At 36.7% G+C, this 17,193-nt stretch overlaps 3 protein-coding genes across 3 annotated transcripts; 2 read left to right on the forward strand and 1 right to left on the reverse strand.

The window, feature by feature from the left end:
- Positions 1-1,542: 1,542 nt before the first annotated feature.
- LOC129787776 (uncharacterized) lies at positions 1,543-6,763 on the forward strand. Its single transcript, XM_055823544.1, has 4 exons — positions 1,543-1,607; positions 3,280-3,787; positions 3,895-4,946; positions 5,008-6,763. The coding sequence occupies exons 1-4, from the start codon at positions 1,572-1,574 to the stop codon at positions 6,691-6,693; spliced, it is 3,282 nt and encodes a 1,093-aa protein (XP_055679519.1). The 5' UTR covers positions 1,543-1,571; the 3' UTR covers positions 6,694-6,763.
- Positions 6,764-12,924: 6,161 nt separating this feature from the next.
- On the reverse strand, positions 12,925-14,360 carry LOC129787778 (60S ribosomal protein L13a). Its single transcript, XM_055823546.1, has 4 exons — positions 14,233-14,360; positions 13,708-13,838; positions 13,529-13,638; positions 12,925-13,338 (listed from the first exon to the last, which is right to left on the reverse strand). Exons 1-4 carry the CDS (start codon positions 14,251-14,253, stop codon positions 12,986-12,988), a joined length of 615 nt encoding a protein of 204 aa, XP_055679521.1. The 5' UTR covers positions 14,254-14,360; the 3' UTR covers positions 12,925-12,985.
- Positions 14,361-14,392: 32 nt separating this feature from the next.
- On the forward strand, positions 14,393-17,089 carry LOC129787777 (src substrate cortactin). Its single transcript, XM_055823545.1, has 4 exons — positions 14,393-14,840; positions 14,918-15,881; positions 16,238-16,561; positions 16,627-17,089. The coding sequence occupies exons 1-4, from the start codon at positions 14,686-14,688 to the stop codon at positions 16,711-16,713; spliced, it is 1,530 nt and encodes a 509-aa protein (XP_055679520.1). The 5' UTR covers positions 14,393-14,685; the 3' UTR covers positions 16,714-17,089.
- Positions 17,090-17,193: the final 104 nt, after the last annotated feature.

Below are 17,193 nucleotides of genomic sequence, written 5' to 3' on the forward strand. Positions count from 1 at the left end.
GAATTAAGGGATGGTCACGTTATTTTGGAAACTCGGGGACTTTCAAGAGCGATTTTCAAGCCAATTTTTAAACCAAAATTTTGAAATCTGCTTGCACTCTTGTTAAATGGCCAAATACTGATAAGAATTCAGTATTTTTGATTTAGAAAATAAATTTTTGTGCTCAAAAAATTTATTTGAAATTCTCACATTTTGGCCATTTTGTTCCTGTAGAGTTTCCAAAATAACGTGACCATCCCTTATTTATTTCTTCAGGCTTATTTGATGTGACTGTATCCTCAGCTGTGGTGAACAAATCTTAATAAAATTAACTTTCCTACAATACCAATATTTCCTCATAATTTTATTTTTGTAAGCAGATTATCAAACAAAATCCTACCAAAAGAAATGCGTTAGCCTGTACGTCATTAATGACGTACAAACTGTAAGAAATGGTAATTACCATAGTTTTCCATGGAAGAGGCGAAATATAAAAGCAAAGATTAGGGCGTTTTCGTTTATTGGACTGTATAGGACTAACAAAAAATTTTTTTTTTGATAATGTAGAAATTCTCTTATCATTTTCTTTTCTATTTTTAAAATATATCAAATTTTCTTTGAATATTTCTGTATATGCCTTAGTTGCTCAAGAAATATCCATGAATTCAGTTCATTTTTAGTTTACACCACTTTTTTTCGGGCAGATATCTGTGAACAAAATGAAGCTTTCGAAGATCTTAGTGCTTCTTATTATTTTTTTGACATTCATACAACTCATTTGGTCTAATATTGTAAAAGGACCGACAAAGAAAAAAGAAGATGAACAAAAATTACACAATAATATAAAGGAACTTAAAAAGATTTCTTATATCTTTAATATTTCCAATCCAATATGTGAACGGCATAAACATATAACATCAAAAAATGAAAATATTTACTGGAAAACAGCTAAGTTGAAAGATTCTGGTCGTAAGTTCTATGTAATGAAAAGTGAACCCATTTGTTTAGATGAGGATAAAATTCCTGTGCATAGGACCTGTGTACGAGGGGATGCACATCCGCTTCTTCCACCGGACTGTGCTTCAACTCAGACACCTCTACATGACACACTACATCTGTGTCCTGAACCATTTAAGGCACTACCAACAGGATTACCAAATGGATATATTTGCCTTCTCGTCTCGGAAGCAAAGAAATGGGAAAAAGATTGTTTCCAATGGGGTGTCAGTGAAAGTCTTCTTCATCTTGATAATGCAGAATTCGAAGCTGTTCAAAAATTCTTGAAGGAAAATGAAGAAATGAAAAAAGAAAAAAAGTTTTGGCTTCCATTGAGAAGTTTCGGACGCTTCAATCCATTTCTCTGGCAACTCCCAGGAGGTGACAGCTTTGGCAATGTTTTCGACGAAGATGAATTGAGGGAGTGGAATGTGGAGGGTCAAAGACGTTCAGGTGGGAATTGTCTAGCACTCTCGAGGGAAGGAAATTTTCGACGAATATACATTGAAGATTGCTCAGAGGAATACCCATCAGTGTGCATTTACAATGCGAAGAAACATTACCTCAAATTGGCCTGTCCAGGAGAATCAGTTACAATGAGGCTTCATGGGGAATATCACCAATGTCTTGAGGTAGGTCTAGGTATACTATGAATGCATTCTTATTACTCATACTGAAACATTACATGAATAAAATTAATTGCGAATTTTAGACGATAAAAAATGATTAGTCAGTAAAATACCGAATGTGAGTTTAATTTTCAATTGAAGTGAATTAACTAAATTAACCATTGAGTATAATGTTAGGATTTTCCCAAAATGCCAGAAATATGATTAGGAAAATTTAATGAAACCGATGGATTGACCACAGCCTCTAATAAAATATAAATTATATTATATAAAAATCAATGATTTCCGTATTTTGGGAAAGTTTCAATGTTGAATCTAAGTGAAAAGTCAATCATAACGCGTCCAGTTATAAGAGTTGGTGTCCCACAACGTATAAAAGTTTGTTTATGCTTTGTAATGCGATTTATGAGCGGAATTAGTAGGCAAAGTTGATTTTTTTTCGTGAAATTCAGAAATTTGATGCAAAAAATGGTCATATCTCTGGTTCTATAACACCTACAGAAATTTCTTGACTAGTTATGGAAAGGTCTTAAAATAAGCTAGAATATGGGATAAATTCTGATACTTTTCAAGGTCACCTCTAGAACACAAAATGGCGGCTTTTTGTTTTACTAAAACAGTTTTTCGCAATTTTCGTCCTCAAGAAATGGTTCTAGATGTTTCTAATGTTCTAGAAAGTTGTAGAGAATTGCAAAACCTTTAATTTGATACCAAGTTGAGCGAAATCGGACAAGCCGTTCAAGAGATATGGTTCTTAGAACTTTTCAAATTCAAGAATTTTTCAAATGGCTATATCTTCTAAACGGCGACATAGATTTTCTTCATTTTCGGATTGGTGAAAGATATTGAGTCAGGCTACAACATATCAAAATTTAAAAGAAATCGATAATGGGGATTCGGAGATATTGCCCCTTAAAGTTAGGCAATTTTTGTTTTTGATTTTAGCGCCTCTTGCGGATGTTTTTGAAACTTGAAATGTTCTAGTTAGTTGTAGGGCTTCGCAATACCTTTCATTTGATACCAAGATGGTCAAAATCGGTCAAGCCGTTCTCGAGATATATCGAAAAAACACTTTTTGCTTTAGGCCGCCATATTTGCTAAACCGCTTGACCGATTTTCAAGTCTGAATTATCGATGAAAACGTCTCACTGAGCTCTACAACATACTAAAATTTCAGACCTCTAACTATAAGGGAAGTGGTTGACAGTAGTTCAAAATGGCGGACGGCGGCCATCTTGGATTTTGAAAATGCGAAAAAATGAAATTTTACACCCACATTTCTATATAAAACTTCAAACCGGAAGTCTCTATCTGTTACCGTTCTCGAGTTATAAGGCAAAATGTGGAGTCCAGGCCGGCCGGCCGGCAGGCCGGCAGGCCGGCCGGATCAAAAATTTTCCACCACCATTTTTGGAATGTGGGTTGTCTGAAACGTGCTCATACCAAGTTTGAGCCCGATCTGAGGTGGTCGGTTTTTCCGACGATTACAATACTTGGTGTTGGCCACGAAGTGGAACACCAACTAATTACTGTATTGAATTTAGGTTTAGCTGCAAAGCTGAACGTTTTTTTTTTTATAAAATTCTGAATACAAAGAAAGCGTATACAAGAATTATTTTATACACATTTAAAAATACTACATTCCTAATTTAATAAAAATTTATTTCTTTTTCAGATAACAGAATCATCTACAGATTGTGAATGTTTCTTTCAAGTGAACACATTAAATAAAAATACCTTCTATCGTCAGGCATTTCATGATATCTTTGAGAGTTCTGCCCACATCCATTACAATTTTATCCACAAAACTTCCTTAGTTAAACCAAAGCCCGATAATTATTTGTGCCTCAGCAGTATTCCGGGTTTTGATTCGAATGACTATATTTGGGATTACGAGAAATGGCTCGATGTTGAAAATGAAACTCAAGAAACTTTCTGGAATTTCTACATGCATACATATGAAAGAAATGAACCTGATAATGAAAATAGCTACACCAGCTACACCGTATTGGATTCTCGTGGTCAATGGGTCACCTTCAATAACTACAACTGCAAAGCGTGCGTGAGTGTTGTGAAAATTATCACGCCAGAAATATATGTTGTTTTTCACCAAGAACGTCAAGCTCTGGAATTAATTGTATACTCTGAGGAATTCTTATGGCGCAGAGATGAAGATGATTCAGGTAAAGAGTTTAAATTATTCTTTAAATAAGATAGTTTACAGAAAGGTCATAAGAAAATTTGTATTAAAGATTTATTTTTTCTGGTTTTTCCCATCTATTCTGTACAGGTGTAACGTGCTTTACGGATGCAGGCGGCAATACCTTGCTGACAAATGTTAGAAAAGATTTAATATGGAAAGATAAGATAAAGACAACAGACATCATTGGTCAAAGTAACAACTTCATACGCGAGTACATCACCAAAAGTATTTACCAGCTTGAATTTGAATATTCCACCCCGGGACATTACTGGTGCGAAGGACTCTCCCTTCCGGATTTTAAAGAAGTCAAATCCCGACAAGTGGTTGCATACGAGGAATATGATGGCACTGTGTATTCCTTCAGGGCAACTATGAATTGCAATAAATGCGAAAGAGGATTTACGAAAAAGGAATTAAAGGAATTATCTAAGAATTTTAAGAGTTTCCTGAAGAAATTTGACTCGCATGAGAAGTTATTTGGAGACGCTAAAGTCATGCAGATTAAGAATATTCCTCAGGATTCAACCAAACTAGAGGTGATCTTCCATGTTGTGGTAGAATATAATGATTTCTCATTTAACTGCCCGCAAAATATTACGCATCACATTTGCACTCTGTACGGAATTCAGAGAGATTTGGAGATTATCACGAGGAATGCGTCTCACTCAGAAAAGCATGATCAATTCAAGAATATTACTGTGAGACATACAGCTTTTTGTCTGCCTTATAGGTCCTCACAGACAAATGAAGATTACTGGATGAGTGCAGAAATTGGAGAGAGATCTGTCCTCCAGAATCTCTGTCTGACCACAAATCTTCTGCCTGTTTATCGAATCTGTAAAGGGGACTTTATCATTGGGGCACAATGGGATGAAGATCATGTGCCAATCTGCCATGAAATGGAAATTCCAAATTTAACACAAAAACTCTTCGAACTGGACAATTCCAACAAGAATTCAAGCACGATCATTGATGAGATGCAGGAGATCGTTGAAGTTGATTCGAGAGAGATCATTCCGGCTGATCTGTATATTGTGGGGACTTTACTGAGGAAATGTGCAATGGAAGCATCCAATATCATTGAATTTGGATTGAAAGAAGTTGGAAAAATACTTTCCATTTTAAGTCACATAATGGAGGTAAGAAATTGCATTTTTATGCTTATTTGAATGATTTAATTATTTCCTTTACTAATTAAAGGTAAATGAAACAACCGCACGGGCAAGCCAGGTTCTCAATTCTACTAATGTACTTATGGATATGAATGAAAAGATCATCACGAGTGTTCTTTTAGATGCTAGTATTTCCAACAAAACCCTTCCAGGGAATGAAACAAATGATCTAGGGGTGATTGAGATAAAAGCCAAGAACATCATAGTTTTCACGATTAATCCTTTTGTGGCAAATGTAACCGGGATTGCACTCTACCGATCATCAAATCAATCAAATGATATAGAAGATCTCATTCCAAGGTATTTATATGCAAACCAGGATGCTACAGAACTATTAATGGACAATGAAGAACTTGAAGTTGCAACTTTTGTACCGGAAGATCTTTTACAACGAATCAATGAAATTAATCAAACTGCGTCAGGAAATGTAACTTTGGCCCCTAAGCCTCCATTAAGGATCGTGATCATGGTAAAAGCGAATGATCGGCTATACCAGGAGAACCGAAATGTTTCATACTTTCGAGCAAATGGAAGGGTAGTTAGTGTAACTATACCTGGATATGGACCTAATTTGCCGTCATTACTTCCGCTGATTTTCCACACATTATATGAGATAACGAATGAAACTAATGCATGTGGCTTTTGGGACTTTACTCCAACGAATAAGAATGGCACCAGCCAATGGGCAACTAGAGGATGTGAATTCTTGTTGAGTTCACCGAATTTGGATCCTCCACTTGTCCTCTGTGGATGCTCTCATTTAACCGATTTTGCCTCTCTTGTCATGGGAGCCTACAAGAATGACATCCCACTTAATAAACTAAGTATTCACAAGAATCATTTAATCGCTCTCGACGTCATCACTACTGTAGGCTGTTCACTGTCAATAGTAGGAATCTGGGGAATCTGGATCACGGCGATATTCTTTAAGTCATGGCGTCAGAGAACTGGATCGAAAGTTCTTCTGCAACTCTCTGCTGCAATTGCCCTTCAAATGTTTCTATTTCTCTTCATAAATGCCGAATATGTGCTAAAGGATTATCTTAATGTGAACCAAAAGATCATCTGCATCACTCTCGGTGCCTTGCTGCAATATTCCGTACTGGTTGTCTTCTCGTGGATGCTCATCATTGCCTATTTGCAGTATCTCCGGTATGTGGTTGTCTTTGGAAATCGCAAACCAGCACACTTTACGATCAAATCAATCATCGTGGGATGGATTATGCCCACTGTTCCCGTATTCCTTGTCATTGGCCTGGATATGACTTCCTATCTACCACCAAAAAAAGACTTTCACGGATTCTGTTATCCACAAGGAAACTCTCTCTACCTTGGAATCCTTCTTCCGATAGCACTAATCCTCGTCGCAAATTTGGGCCTTTACATTGCTGTAATTTACAGTATAACGCGAAAAATGGATGGTAGAAAGAATTCAAGGAAGAAAAAGCAAAGGATTCAAAAGGCCCAACTGAGGCTCTCGGTGTTTCTATTCTTTCTTCTCGGCATGACCTGGGTCTTTGGGTTTTTGATCTACACCCATAGAAGCCCTTACATAATCTTCGAATACCTTTTTTGCCTGACAGCCACAATCCAAGGATTTGTGGTTTTTGTGTACTTTGTCATCCTCGATCCAGCCACGAGAAACCTCTGGGAGAATTTTTTTTACATGCTGTGTTGCAGAAGATCCAAAAATCGCAATTATTACCTTCAGTAACTAATCTTAGAGCTACCAGAACTAAAAACCTAATAAAGCTGTATTCTAGACCAAATCCTTTCAGCGAATTTTTATAAGTACCTATACTTTTAAAATCGATAAAAATTTATATTGAAACTATTGAAATAACAAGAATTTATTAATTTATTTTTCTTTCTTAATTTAGAAGAATTTAATTAGGGTATATTTTTCACATAAATTCGTCATTGAACCGTGAATGTCCGTGGAACCTGAAAAGTGTGGCATAAATCATAAAAATTCATGCAGTGTGCAAGTGGAAGAAATACCAGCATTAAACTATCGTTTGCATGCATTTTTATTCAGTTCATTTTGCATAATTTCCATATTAAAAGAAATTTTCTTGGCTAATCAATTGTGCTTTTAAAAAAAATCCCTCCATGGACTTTCTGCCTGTAATTTTGTATGAGTATGTGTATGAGGGAAAAGCTTTCAAGCTTCAACCCCTTTTTTCTTCAATTTACATTTAATGGGTTAATGGTCAGTTGTATATGTTCTCTTTCTCTATATATTTAATATTTTTCTTTTTATGATGATTTTTTGTGCTGCTTATTGGAATATGCGCGCATTGCACCAATTAAAAATCACTTTACAGTTTAAAATCATAAATAAAAGAATTTTTGCGGATTAAAGAATGTTTGTCTTCACTGCAATCGTTGAGGGCCAATTAACTTCCACAACACAATCATTTTTATGTACATACAAAAGAAACGCCGTACTATACTAAGAAAACTTCTCTCTTTCTCTCAAACTCTCCGCCGTCTTCATCAAATATATATTTTTTTATCTTTATGTATATTCCACATAACTTGGCCTAAGGCTGAACCCAAAACTGTGAAGGAGGGAAGAATGATAAACAGAACAGAGTGGAGGAAGAGAGTTTCACTGCACCGTGACAAATTAAAAAAAAAAGATGGGCGGTCTTTTGATCTTAAGATTTTCTTCCTTTTTTATGCTTTGTTTAAAAAAACATATATAAATCATTTTTCAATTTTTATTGTATAATTTTTATACATATTAAAAAAAGAGAAGTGCTATCTTATACAATTTACTGCTATTGGCCATCCCTCGTTGGTCATCGGATCTCTTTTGGGTTGCACCAGCAGACACCAAAGGGAATGAGCACAGTGAGGAAATTAAAAAATCTACAAAATCAGGTGGTCGCGTGAATTCTTAATTATCTTCTTTTGGTAAACCTAACAACAACATTTAAAGACATGCGTTCTTTGCCCAACAAAGAGGACTCTGTCCACGATGTTTGGGGTCATTTCGATTTCAATTTATTGATGAGCTGTGGCTTAATTAGTTGGGGGCTCTTGGTGGACACACAAATTTCGCCCCATGCCCAAAAGTGCATGCAGCAAGGAAAAGAAGACAAAACCACATCCACCCGGCAAAATGGCTAATTGAAATGAAATGTAGCAATTTTTTTATGAATTTTCCCACCTGCTCCCCAATTTTTTATTAAAGAAAAAACACATAGAATTGCATTGGGGGATCACACATAAATTTATTGTGTGCAATGTTTGCTCTCATGTTCTCAAGAGAGGGAGAGAGGAGGCTTTTAAATTTAGCTGGGAATTAGCAAAATGTAAATAATACAATTAATTTTCACGTCTGTTTCCCCCTTTTGGCTCTTTACAATTTTTTCTTTCCAGACTGCGATGTCCTCGCTTTGTTAAGGGAGGGCAAAAGATATGACACATATTTTATCGTTGACTTTTTATTTATTTTTTTTTCAGCGTCTCTCCGGTTAAATTGAATTCTTTTAGAGGAAAATTAATTAACTGATTTCCATCTTAAGGAATTTATTTTCTTTCTCATTTCTGCAACATTGTTGAATAGTTTAGCCCTCAATCATCTCCCAATATTTAGGGGTTATTCACCTACAAAAATTTGAGATCTCGTTTGAAACTTACAATGTGTCTTAAGACCTCGTGTAATCTATATAATTATAAATTGACATTGAGAGCCACACTTTCTCAACATAACTCGCCCCATTAATCCCCTAAAAAATGTTCCCAATTTCAGCATAATCTCCCATTGAAGAACAAGATAGAGATGGATGATTGAAGGTGCTAAAAATTCTTTCCCTCTTCTAAGGCGAATTTTGCAAAATCTTCAACACTATCAAACACGATTTGGGCGGATTTCCTTTCCTCATACGGCCAAATGTTGTCCCCGTAGTAATTCCTCCTGTGAAAATGTTGCAGCAAAAAAGGGCCACGATATGCACACAATTAATTATTTGGCACAAACAAATTACAGTGGAATCCAGAGCGTCTCTCTCTCAATTCCAGTAACCGCATGATGGATGCCTTTAACCCTCTGGGCTGCTCCAAGCCACACTCCTTGCACCCTGCAATGCATTTGGGACGCGTACGCAGCACATTTTATGCTCTCACACTGTTAACAAAAAAAATGCATTATGTTGGTACTCTGATTAAAGAGCAATCCATCATTTTTTGCACATTATTTGTACTCCTTGCAAGAAAAATTGCACCGACACTGAGCTTTTTTTTGCAAAATTTATTTTTATCTTTCCTTAAAGAATAATTAATCTTCTGATTAATTGCATGGAGTGATGAATTTGGACATTTCTTTGGGATATTTATTTCGCAACAAAAGATGCGTATACCTCCTAATTATTCCTTTTACATTGTTGTCCACAATTTGGAGGTGTTGCTCTCACATTTATCCTCTGCATTGTAATTAATGTGAGAGCAAAATAATATAATTTATAATATTGAGGTAGAGTGAAGGCATCGGAATCAACCTTTAAATGTTGCTAAAGAAATCATTATTTTACTCTTAAAATTTGGGCTTTTGAAGAGTAAAATGTTCATACCGTCATAAGGGGTGATTTTTTAAATAAAAGGTTAATTCTTTTAGCGTAGCAGCTTATTCAGCAAAAGCATATTTTTGACGATTTCCTCAATTATGCTTTTCTTTTTGCTTGATCCTGAGAATCCTTAAGTATCTAAGAATGTCCTTTTGTTCTTTTTGAGATCGTAAAATAAACAGGAACTTCTGAAACATATTTTTGCATGGATTGCAACAGGATATTGGCTGAAAAATTACTCCTTTAACGACTATAAGGACGAAAACATGAGGATATGCTCAGGAATTTAAAATTTTCGCAAAGTTTAACTTCAAAATTATCTAGAAAAGTTAATTCACAGCCACAATATTCTTGAAATTGCGCTCAAAAATTTCAAAAACTCTATCTATAACTGAATTTATTCTTTTCAATTTTTTATCATCTCAAAAAATGAATGAATTCCTTTAAATTCGTACTGGACAGAAATTCTTCTAAAATATCTACAAAAAATAATCATTTCTTCATTATTTGTCCCTAAAGGATTTTTCTCTGAAGGATTTTTCTTTTAGTTCCTTCATGGTCATATAAATTGACCCAAAATGGGGTGAAAGCCATACATTTGGACAATTTTCATATTATTTTCCCCCCTTGCAATGCAGTCGGAAGTTGCTGTGAGTGTCACATGCATATGGGATGCCCAATTAAGTTCTCCTGCCCATGGCGTGTGCTGCCTTCTGTGCCCTCTTCCTCTCTCTCTCCCCACTGATGGTTGTGTCCAGACCGAAAAATGTGTGCATATCAATATTGTGCATAATTAATATTGGCATGTCTCTGTCGTGGGGCCCATTCATGTTCTTTCTCTCTACACCATCATCTTCCCTCCAAACCACCAGCTGATGACTTTATGGGCCTTGTTCATCTTCTCATGAATGACTTGTTCGGTGACGTACGCAGATGGAAGCGATTCTCCTCACTTCAAGAGCGAGCTACATGTTCTCCTCTGCTGGGGGATCACCTTGACGTCAATTTTTGTTGGCGTCTGCGAAGGTGATTTTTGGACGCGAAGGAGACAAATTTCTGCAGCTGCTTCTCACAACAAATTTTCTCTCGCGCATTCCAACAACTTTTGCAAGAGAATTCTTCTTTTTTTTTTATTTAACCTTGTGCATCGTTCTGCGTGGTATAAAATAAAGAAAGAAGACGCTCTGCATTTGGCCTATAAAATTATGAAATTACCACCAATAAAGGCACGTGTTGTATATGCAACCAGCGTTGGCTTAAAAATATGCTTTAACTTGGATTTTTTGTTCTGTAAGAATTAAAGATTTTTTTCTCAAATTCTTTTGCTTTAAATGTTGCAATAAAAGACATCAATAATTTTCTTTTTGAACTCAATTCAAAATAAAATAAATTTGGTGGGAGAAGTTTTTATCTTTTGAGTAAATCTTTATCAATTCTTCCAAAAAAGAAAATTATTATTGAGTTTATGGAAAATTAATTTGACTTTTCTTGGATTTTTTCACCAGAAATCATTTAAGAAATAGGTAATTTTTGTTATCTTCCTTTTATATTTTTTGTGGAGGAGCCTAAAAATGAATAATCTCCTTTATTTTACAAATGAACTAAACAACTAAAGCATCGGAAAAATGATTAATAAAAAAAGAACTCTAAAAATTAAAAATTCACAAAGAAAAAACTATATTCAAGAGAAAAGCATAAAATAAACGAAACTGTATCATACCCTTGGGAAAAGAAAATAAATGAAAATATTAAGGGAGCAATTTTGGACAAAATAAAATATATTTTGTCTTTTGTGAAGTCTACAAAAGACATTTTATGAAGAGCAATTTTGAATAAAATATCTTTTGGGAGACTTTTGTTATATTTTGTCGCCTTTTGTGACGTGTTTTTCTTTCGAGTGGAGAGTTTACAGATGGAAAAAATAAGAAGAAGATAACATTCCTATTAGGTTATGTTTACGATTGGGGCAATTGAACAATCTGAACTGAATCAATTTTTAGGGAAATTCAAGTCAAGCATGCGTGTAGTCTATTAGGTACCCCAAGGATGTTGGGAAGACCAAAAAACCATCTGGCTTTTAGCTCATCAGTTCGATTTTCATTACACCAAGAAAATGTTAATGAGTCACTCTGATATGATTCTCTTTTACATGAATTGATTGACTCATATTTTATTGCATTAATTAGCCCTACATATTTCGTTTTTGCACATAAGAAGTCGCATCAGGAACATAGGGAAGGGATCTCTGACCCAAAATCCTGATTATATAGGGTTAGAACTTGTCAGCGATCTACCAAATCTTTGCCGGAAAGACAGAGAAATTCTCCATAACATTTTTGCCCAACACCGCTAAAAGGGAAAATGGACACAGCTAAATTGGCTGAATTTCATATCATTCCACAAATTCCCTTTGCACAAAGCTTCACAATTAACCGAAATTGCATTATTATCCATTGCTATTTCGAGAAACATGATAGAAAACTTCTAAAAAATGCAACGCGTAAACACCAGTTTGACAAAAGATTTTGATTTTATAAAAGCACCTCGACGAGATGCTTGTAAAACACAAAATATTTCTTGTGTAATGTATAAATTATTTTGTGCAAAATTACAATTCTCCTGTAAAAATCTTTTTTGGAGACGTTCTCACAAGATTGTCAAAAGATTGACACAAAAAAATCTTTTGTCTTTTGTCTAAAATTGCATTAAACGTCAAAATTTTTCAGATTTTCAAAATATTTCACCTTTTATTGTACCTAAAATTGCAAAAATTTCTTTTGTGGAGAGATTGACAAAAGTTTTAGAGAAATATTTTGTGCAAAATTACATTTAATGTCAAAATATTTTGTATTTTCAAAATATTTTGTCTTTTATTTTGTCCAAAATTGCTCCCTAAATTTAACGTAATTTTTATTCCATTAAAAAGTCAATACAAAGTTTAATGAATCAATAAAAGTTTAAGAAAATTCATCTTTATGACTTATTTATTTTAAATATTTTCAATAAATTAATTTTATTTTAAAGAAATTTGTTAAATTGTATTTTAAAGAAAATTAATGTAGAGAGAACGTCTTGACGGCTTCTTTATGCTGACAATTGAATTTTTTCTAGAACCTCCTGAACTGCAAATTCTTTTCCTCATTGCTGAATTTTTATGGGCTGAAATTAAAAGCTTTTTCCCCCCAAAATGTACCCCATTCGTCTTTCTAACAAAAAAACCCTTTTACCTCTTTTTCTGAAGCTTTTTACGCCCTTCCTGAGTCTGGAGAGAATATTCCTATATTTTTTTACAACTCAATCCCGCTTTGTCTTTTGGGGGGCTGCGACAAAAGAACATTAAATGATTTTTATGGGTCATAAAAAGATCTTGGTTTTGTTTTTTTCTCCATTTTTATTGGGACGCCCTTCGAACCGCCAGGACATTTTTTTGTTTTACTTGTAGCCATAGGACTTGATGACTTCATTGTGCTTCGTGGCTCGCTCAGCAATGACTCCTCGGGCTTCCTTGGTGATCTTCTTGAGCTTCCTCTTCTGCACATTCTCCACGAGGGCCTTGGCCTTCCTCTTGCTCTCCAGATTCCTAATCACGTCCAAGTACTGCCAACCCACTTCATGGGCAAGGCGTCCCAGGCTGCAGTACTTCCGGTCTGAGCGGAGGCAGAGAATGCGCATGGCAATGGGAACGACGACGGTCTTCTTCTTGTTGTAAGCTGGCGGAATGCCCTCGAATACCTTTAGGCGCTTCAGAGCCTGCTGTCCGCGCTTGGTCTTGTGTGGGACCATTCCTGAAAGAGAAATACATTTTTCTTAAATTTCCTTCAAGAGATCTCCTTTAAAATTAATTCCTTTGAGGGATTAAATCAGATTTTTAAGAAGTTCCAATCATTTTTAGTGATCAGATAATGTAGGTAAGAAATAGAATCATCATAAAAATGTTTAAAAAATATATATATATATTCAGGAAGGAATTCTCACCTCGAACTGCCTTGTAGAACATCCGGGAGGGAGCTCTGAAATGGTATGGACCACGAGCTGGGTTCACATTGCAGCGTTTACGCAAGTATGACAGGTATTTCACCTTATTTCTGCAGAAAAAAAGAGAAAGAGCTTCATGAGTCTCAAGAAAATACTTCCGGAAGGGCAAATGACGTTACCTGTAGAAGTGTCCGGACTGATTGAGTTCTTCACATCGGACAACGACGACTTTACCACCCTGTAGCAGGTACTTTGCCACGACTGAGGCAAGACGACCAACCAAATGGTTGCGTCCGTCGATAATCATACGCTGAAAAGAAATAAATTCATTAGAAATTACTCCTCCAAATCTTTTAAAACCCTCCATCCGGGAATGTCCAAGAAAGTGAGGTTATGAACACTAATTTCTTTTGTAGTTTTCCCAATTATTTCACAAATTAACACCTCTGCAGCATTATTTCGTGGATATTTGAAGAGAATTTAATCAACCCTTTAGAAAAATTAGTGGAAAATTGCAATTTTCCTGGGAAAATGAAAAATAATAACACGTGTGAAGCCGCATCAAGCGATGCTGTTTTCCCCACTTTCTTATCCAATTTCCACGGATTTTCCACATTGAACCACTTTTGGGCTTTTCAATGAACATTTTTCACAACAAATTAATTGTCACAGATTAATTAAAACACTTAAAATGGAAAACTTACTTTGCCCGTAATTCCAGTCATGATGTCGATTGAAAAAAGAAAGGAAGGAGGAGGGGAAATGTCTCATTAGGCTGTCCCATGTGCACTTTGGTTGTTATTTTGGGAACAACAACACCGCGATTGTTGGCGAATGCTCACGATGTTTCCTACTGACCACACAGTGCGGGTACGAAGATTACCGAAGTGTGGTGAATCAGAAAAAAATAAGAACCTGCAAAAATTTTCTTCCCAATCTTATCGCATTTTTTGCGATAAATGTACGCGATAATCTCACGCGAGGGTGTTTGGTGATAAAATTTGCGCGCAAGGGTGCGGAAAAAAGTGACATTTTGTGAAATTTTATGTGTTTTCTAGCTCAAAAAGGAGATCTTCCTTGCATTTTGAGGTTATAACCACTCCCTGTGTTTTCCTTTTATTTGTGTTTGTTTTCTCGTGCACAATTTTTCCGTGAAAATGTGGAAAGCCACCGCTGGCCGGGACACACAGGCATTTGGGAATGTGAATAATGGGGATGATGACTGGGAGACAGATCCGGATTTCGTGAATGACGTGACGGAGGAGGAACAACGATGGGGCTCCAAGGGGGGTCGAACAGCCGGTGCAATTGAGTAATTACCATGCAATTGACACAGATGCCCTGGCCTTGGATGCTTTATTTAACTGCCTTTTGTTTGTTTATTGCAAGTATGGAGAAGCTGCGAACGGAGACAGAACAGGCAGATGCGGAGAAGAAGAAGAAAGCATTGGATGAGACGAATCCCGGGTACGGGTATGGTGGGAAGTTTGGCCTGGAGGCTGATCGAATGGATAAGTCCGCCATGGGGCATGATTACGTGGGGAAGGTGGAGAAACATGCCTCCCAGAAGGACTACAGTGAAGGATTTGGGGGGAAGTTTGGGATTCAGGCTGATCGTGTGGACAAGAGCGCCATGAATTGGGACTACAAGGAGCGCGTGGAGAAGCACGCGTCGCAGAAGGACTACGCCGCGGGTTTTGGGGGGAAATACGGCGTTCAGAGCGATCGAGTGGATAAGAGTGCCGTTGGATGGGATCACGTTGAGAAGGTGGAGAAGCATGAGAGTCAGAAAGACTACAGTCGTGGCTTTGGTGGGAAATTTGGCATTCAGGAAGATCGTCAGGATAAATCTGCCCTGGGGTGGGATCACGTGGAAAAGCCACAGAAGCATGAGAGTCAGCTGGATCACAAGAAGGGCTTTGGAGGACAATTTGGTGTGCAGCAGGATCGCATGGATAAGTCAGCTATTGGCTTCGGGGAGGCTCCCAAAGTTGGTACGAACTACACCAAAGTCAAGCCAGACATTGGTGGGGCTAAACCATCGAGCTTGAGGGCTAAATTTGAGAATCTGGCCATGCAATCGGAGCAGGATGCCGTGGAGAAGGCTGCCGAACAGAAGAGACTGCGTGAGGAGAAGGATCGCCTGGATCGCGAGGAAGCAGCCAAGAGGCAGGTGTTTGAGAGTGAGGGGAAGAATGAGGAGAAGAAGCCCGAGAGGAGGAGTATTATCACCACCGGAAGGTCTGAGGGCGTTGGCAGTGCAATTAGTGCTTTCAATACGCCTCCGCCACAAGAGAGCGTTCCCGAGAGGAAGCAACCCATCTCCATTCCAAAAGCAGCAGCACCCGTTGAGGTAAGAAGATCTTTTGGCATTACAGTAAATTGAGGGGCTAACAGCTACTGAATTCGAGAACATTATTAATCATTCGGATCATAGAAAATCTTCCCTGAAAACCATAAAAAACACTTAATTGTCAGCCCCATGTGAATCATAATCTTGAGGGAAATTTCTGCTTAAATAAATTGCTCTCAGCTCCAGTTTAAAGTGCTGAGAAAAGAATCTCTAAACTGGCATAAAATTATCATTCATTCTTTTTAAGAAACTCTTCTTCCGTTCTTTTTGCTTTTCTCTTCTTTTTCTTTGTGCTTCTTTTATCAGTTCAGGATGATTCACTGAATGATTTTTACTGAAAAAAATATTTTTTTTAGGAGCAGCCAGAAGTGCGTGAGGAAGTGAAGGAGGAACCGCAGAAGGAAGAGCCACAGGAGCCACGTGTGGCTTCAGTTCAGCCAGATATCATTCCGAAGAATGACAGGATCGATCCACCGGCTAGTTTTGCCAGCGATCCCGCCCCTGAGACGCCGCCAGTTGTCACGAATGCCCAAGAAGTTCCCGAGGAGGCAATTTATCAAAACCTCGCGGAATACATTGAGGACACTGGACTCAAAGCGGTAGCCTTGTATGACTACCAGGCTGCTGCTGAAGATGAGATTTCCTTCGATCCCGAAGATACCATCACGCACATTGAAATGGTGAGTGAAGAAATTAAAAGAAAAATTTCTTTTTGATGCTAAAAATGATTTTTTTGTTGGAATAGATTGATGAAGGATGGTGGAGGGGTTTGTGCAAGAATCGCTACGGGCTCTTCCCGGCCAATTATGTGCAATTGCAGCAACAATCTTAAAACACCGAACATGGGAACTCCTTAGCCGCCAAATTCGAGCAAAGTGATTCTTTTTTTTATCGTTGTTATCATCGTGTGTTTTAAGAACATATTTAAAGCATAAAAAAACCTTTCAAGTCATTCTAATCGCATAAAATGAAACGAAAAATGGATTTTTTTTCGACTGTCGCGTAGGTCGCGTATTATTTTATTTTATTTTTTTTTTAATACAAAATTGTATTATTTTAATTTTAAATGAAAAATATCTTTTATTGCAAGATTTTTATGATTCAATTGAGTCAGAGAGCAAATTGTACTTCCTTTTTTTACAATTATATTGAAGAAAGACAACAATGAAAATTAATAAAAATAAAAAAACTATGAGATAATGTTCAAATACGTGGAAAATCTTATCATTTTTTGAAGGAGTTGTACGTGATTGATGGGAAATTCGTTTCTTCGCATGATAAGTCTGCTGCTGAGTTTACGTGGTATTCACCT

Source organism: Lutzomyia longipalpis, chromosome 1, assembly GCF_024334085.1.
Source record: "Lutzomyia longipalpis isolate SR_M1_2022 chromosome 1, ASM2433408v1".
NCBI classification, from domain to species: Eukaryota; Metazoa; Arthropoda; class Insecta; order Diptera; family Psychodidae; genus Lutzomyia; species Lutzomyia longipalpis.

Excerpts from the sequence above, each read along its gene's own strand:
- LOC129787776 (XM_055823544.1), top strand. The coding sequence starts at position 1,572 with ATGAGGCTTCATGGGGAATATCACCAATGTCTTGAG. Across the intron at positions 3,788-3,894 it reads CAGAGATGAAGATGATTCAG|GTGTAACGTGCTTTACGGAT; the intron begins GTAAAGAGTTTA and ends TATTCTGTACAG. Across the intron at positions 4,947-5,007 it reads TTTTAAGTCACATAATGGAG|GTAAATGAAACAACCGCACG; the intron begins GTAAGAAATTGC and ends TACTAATTAAAG.
- LOC129787778 (XM_055823546.1), bottom strand. The coding sequence starts at position 14,253 with ATGACTGGAATTACGGGCAAA. Across the intron at positions 13,639-13,707 it reads CAGTCCGGACACTTCTACAG|AAATAAGGTGAAATACCTGT; the intron begins GTAACGTCATTT and ends TTTTTTCTGCAG. Across the intron at positions 13,339-13,528 it reads GTTCTACAAGGCAGTTCGAG|GAATGGTCCCACACAAGACC; the intron begins GTGAGAATTCCT and ends TTTCTCTTTCAG.
- LOC129787777 (XM_055823545.1), top strand. The coding sequence starts at position 14,686 with ATGTGGAAAGCCACCGCTGGCCGGGACACACAGGCATTTGGGAATGTG. Across the intron at positions 14,841-14,917 it reads CGAACAGCCGGTGCAATTGA|TATGGAGAAGCTGCGAACGG; the intron begins GTAATTACCATG and ends GTTTATTGCAAG. Across the intron at positions 15,882-16,237 it reads AAGCAGCAGCACCCGTTGAG|GAGCAGCCAGAAGTGCGTGA; the intron begins GTAAGAAGATCT and ends TATTTTTTTTAG.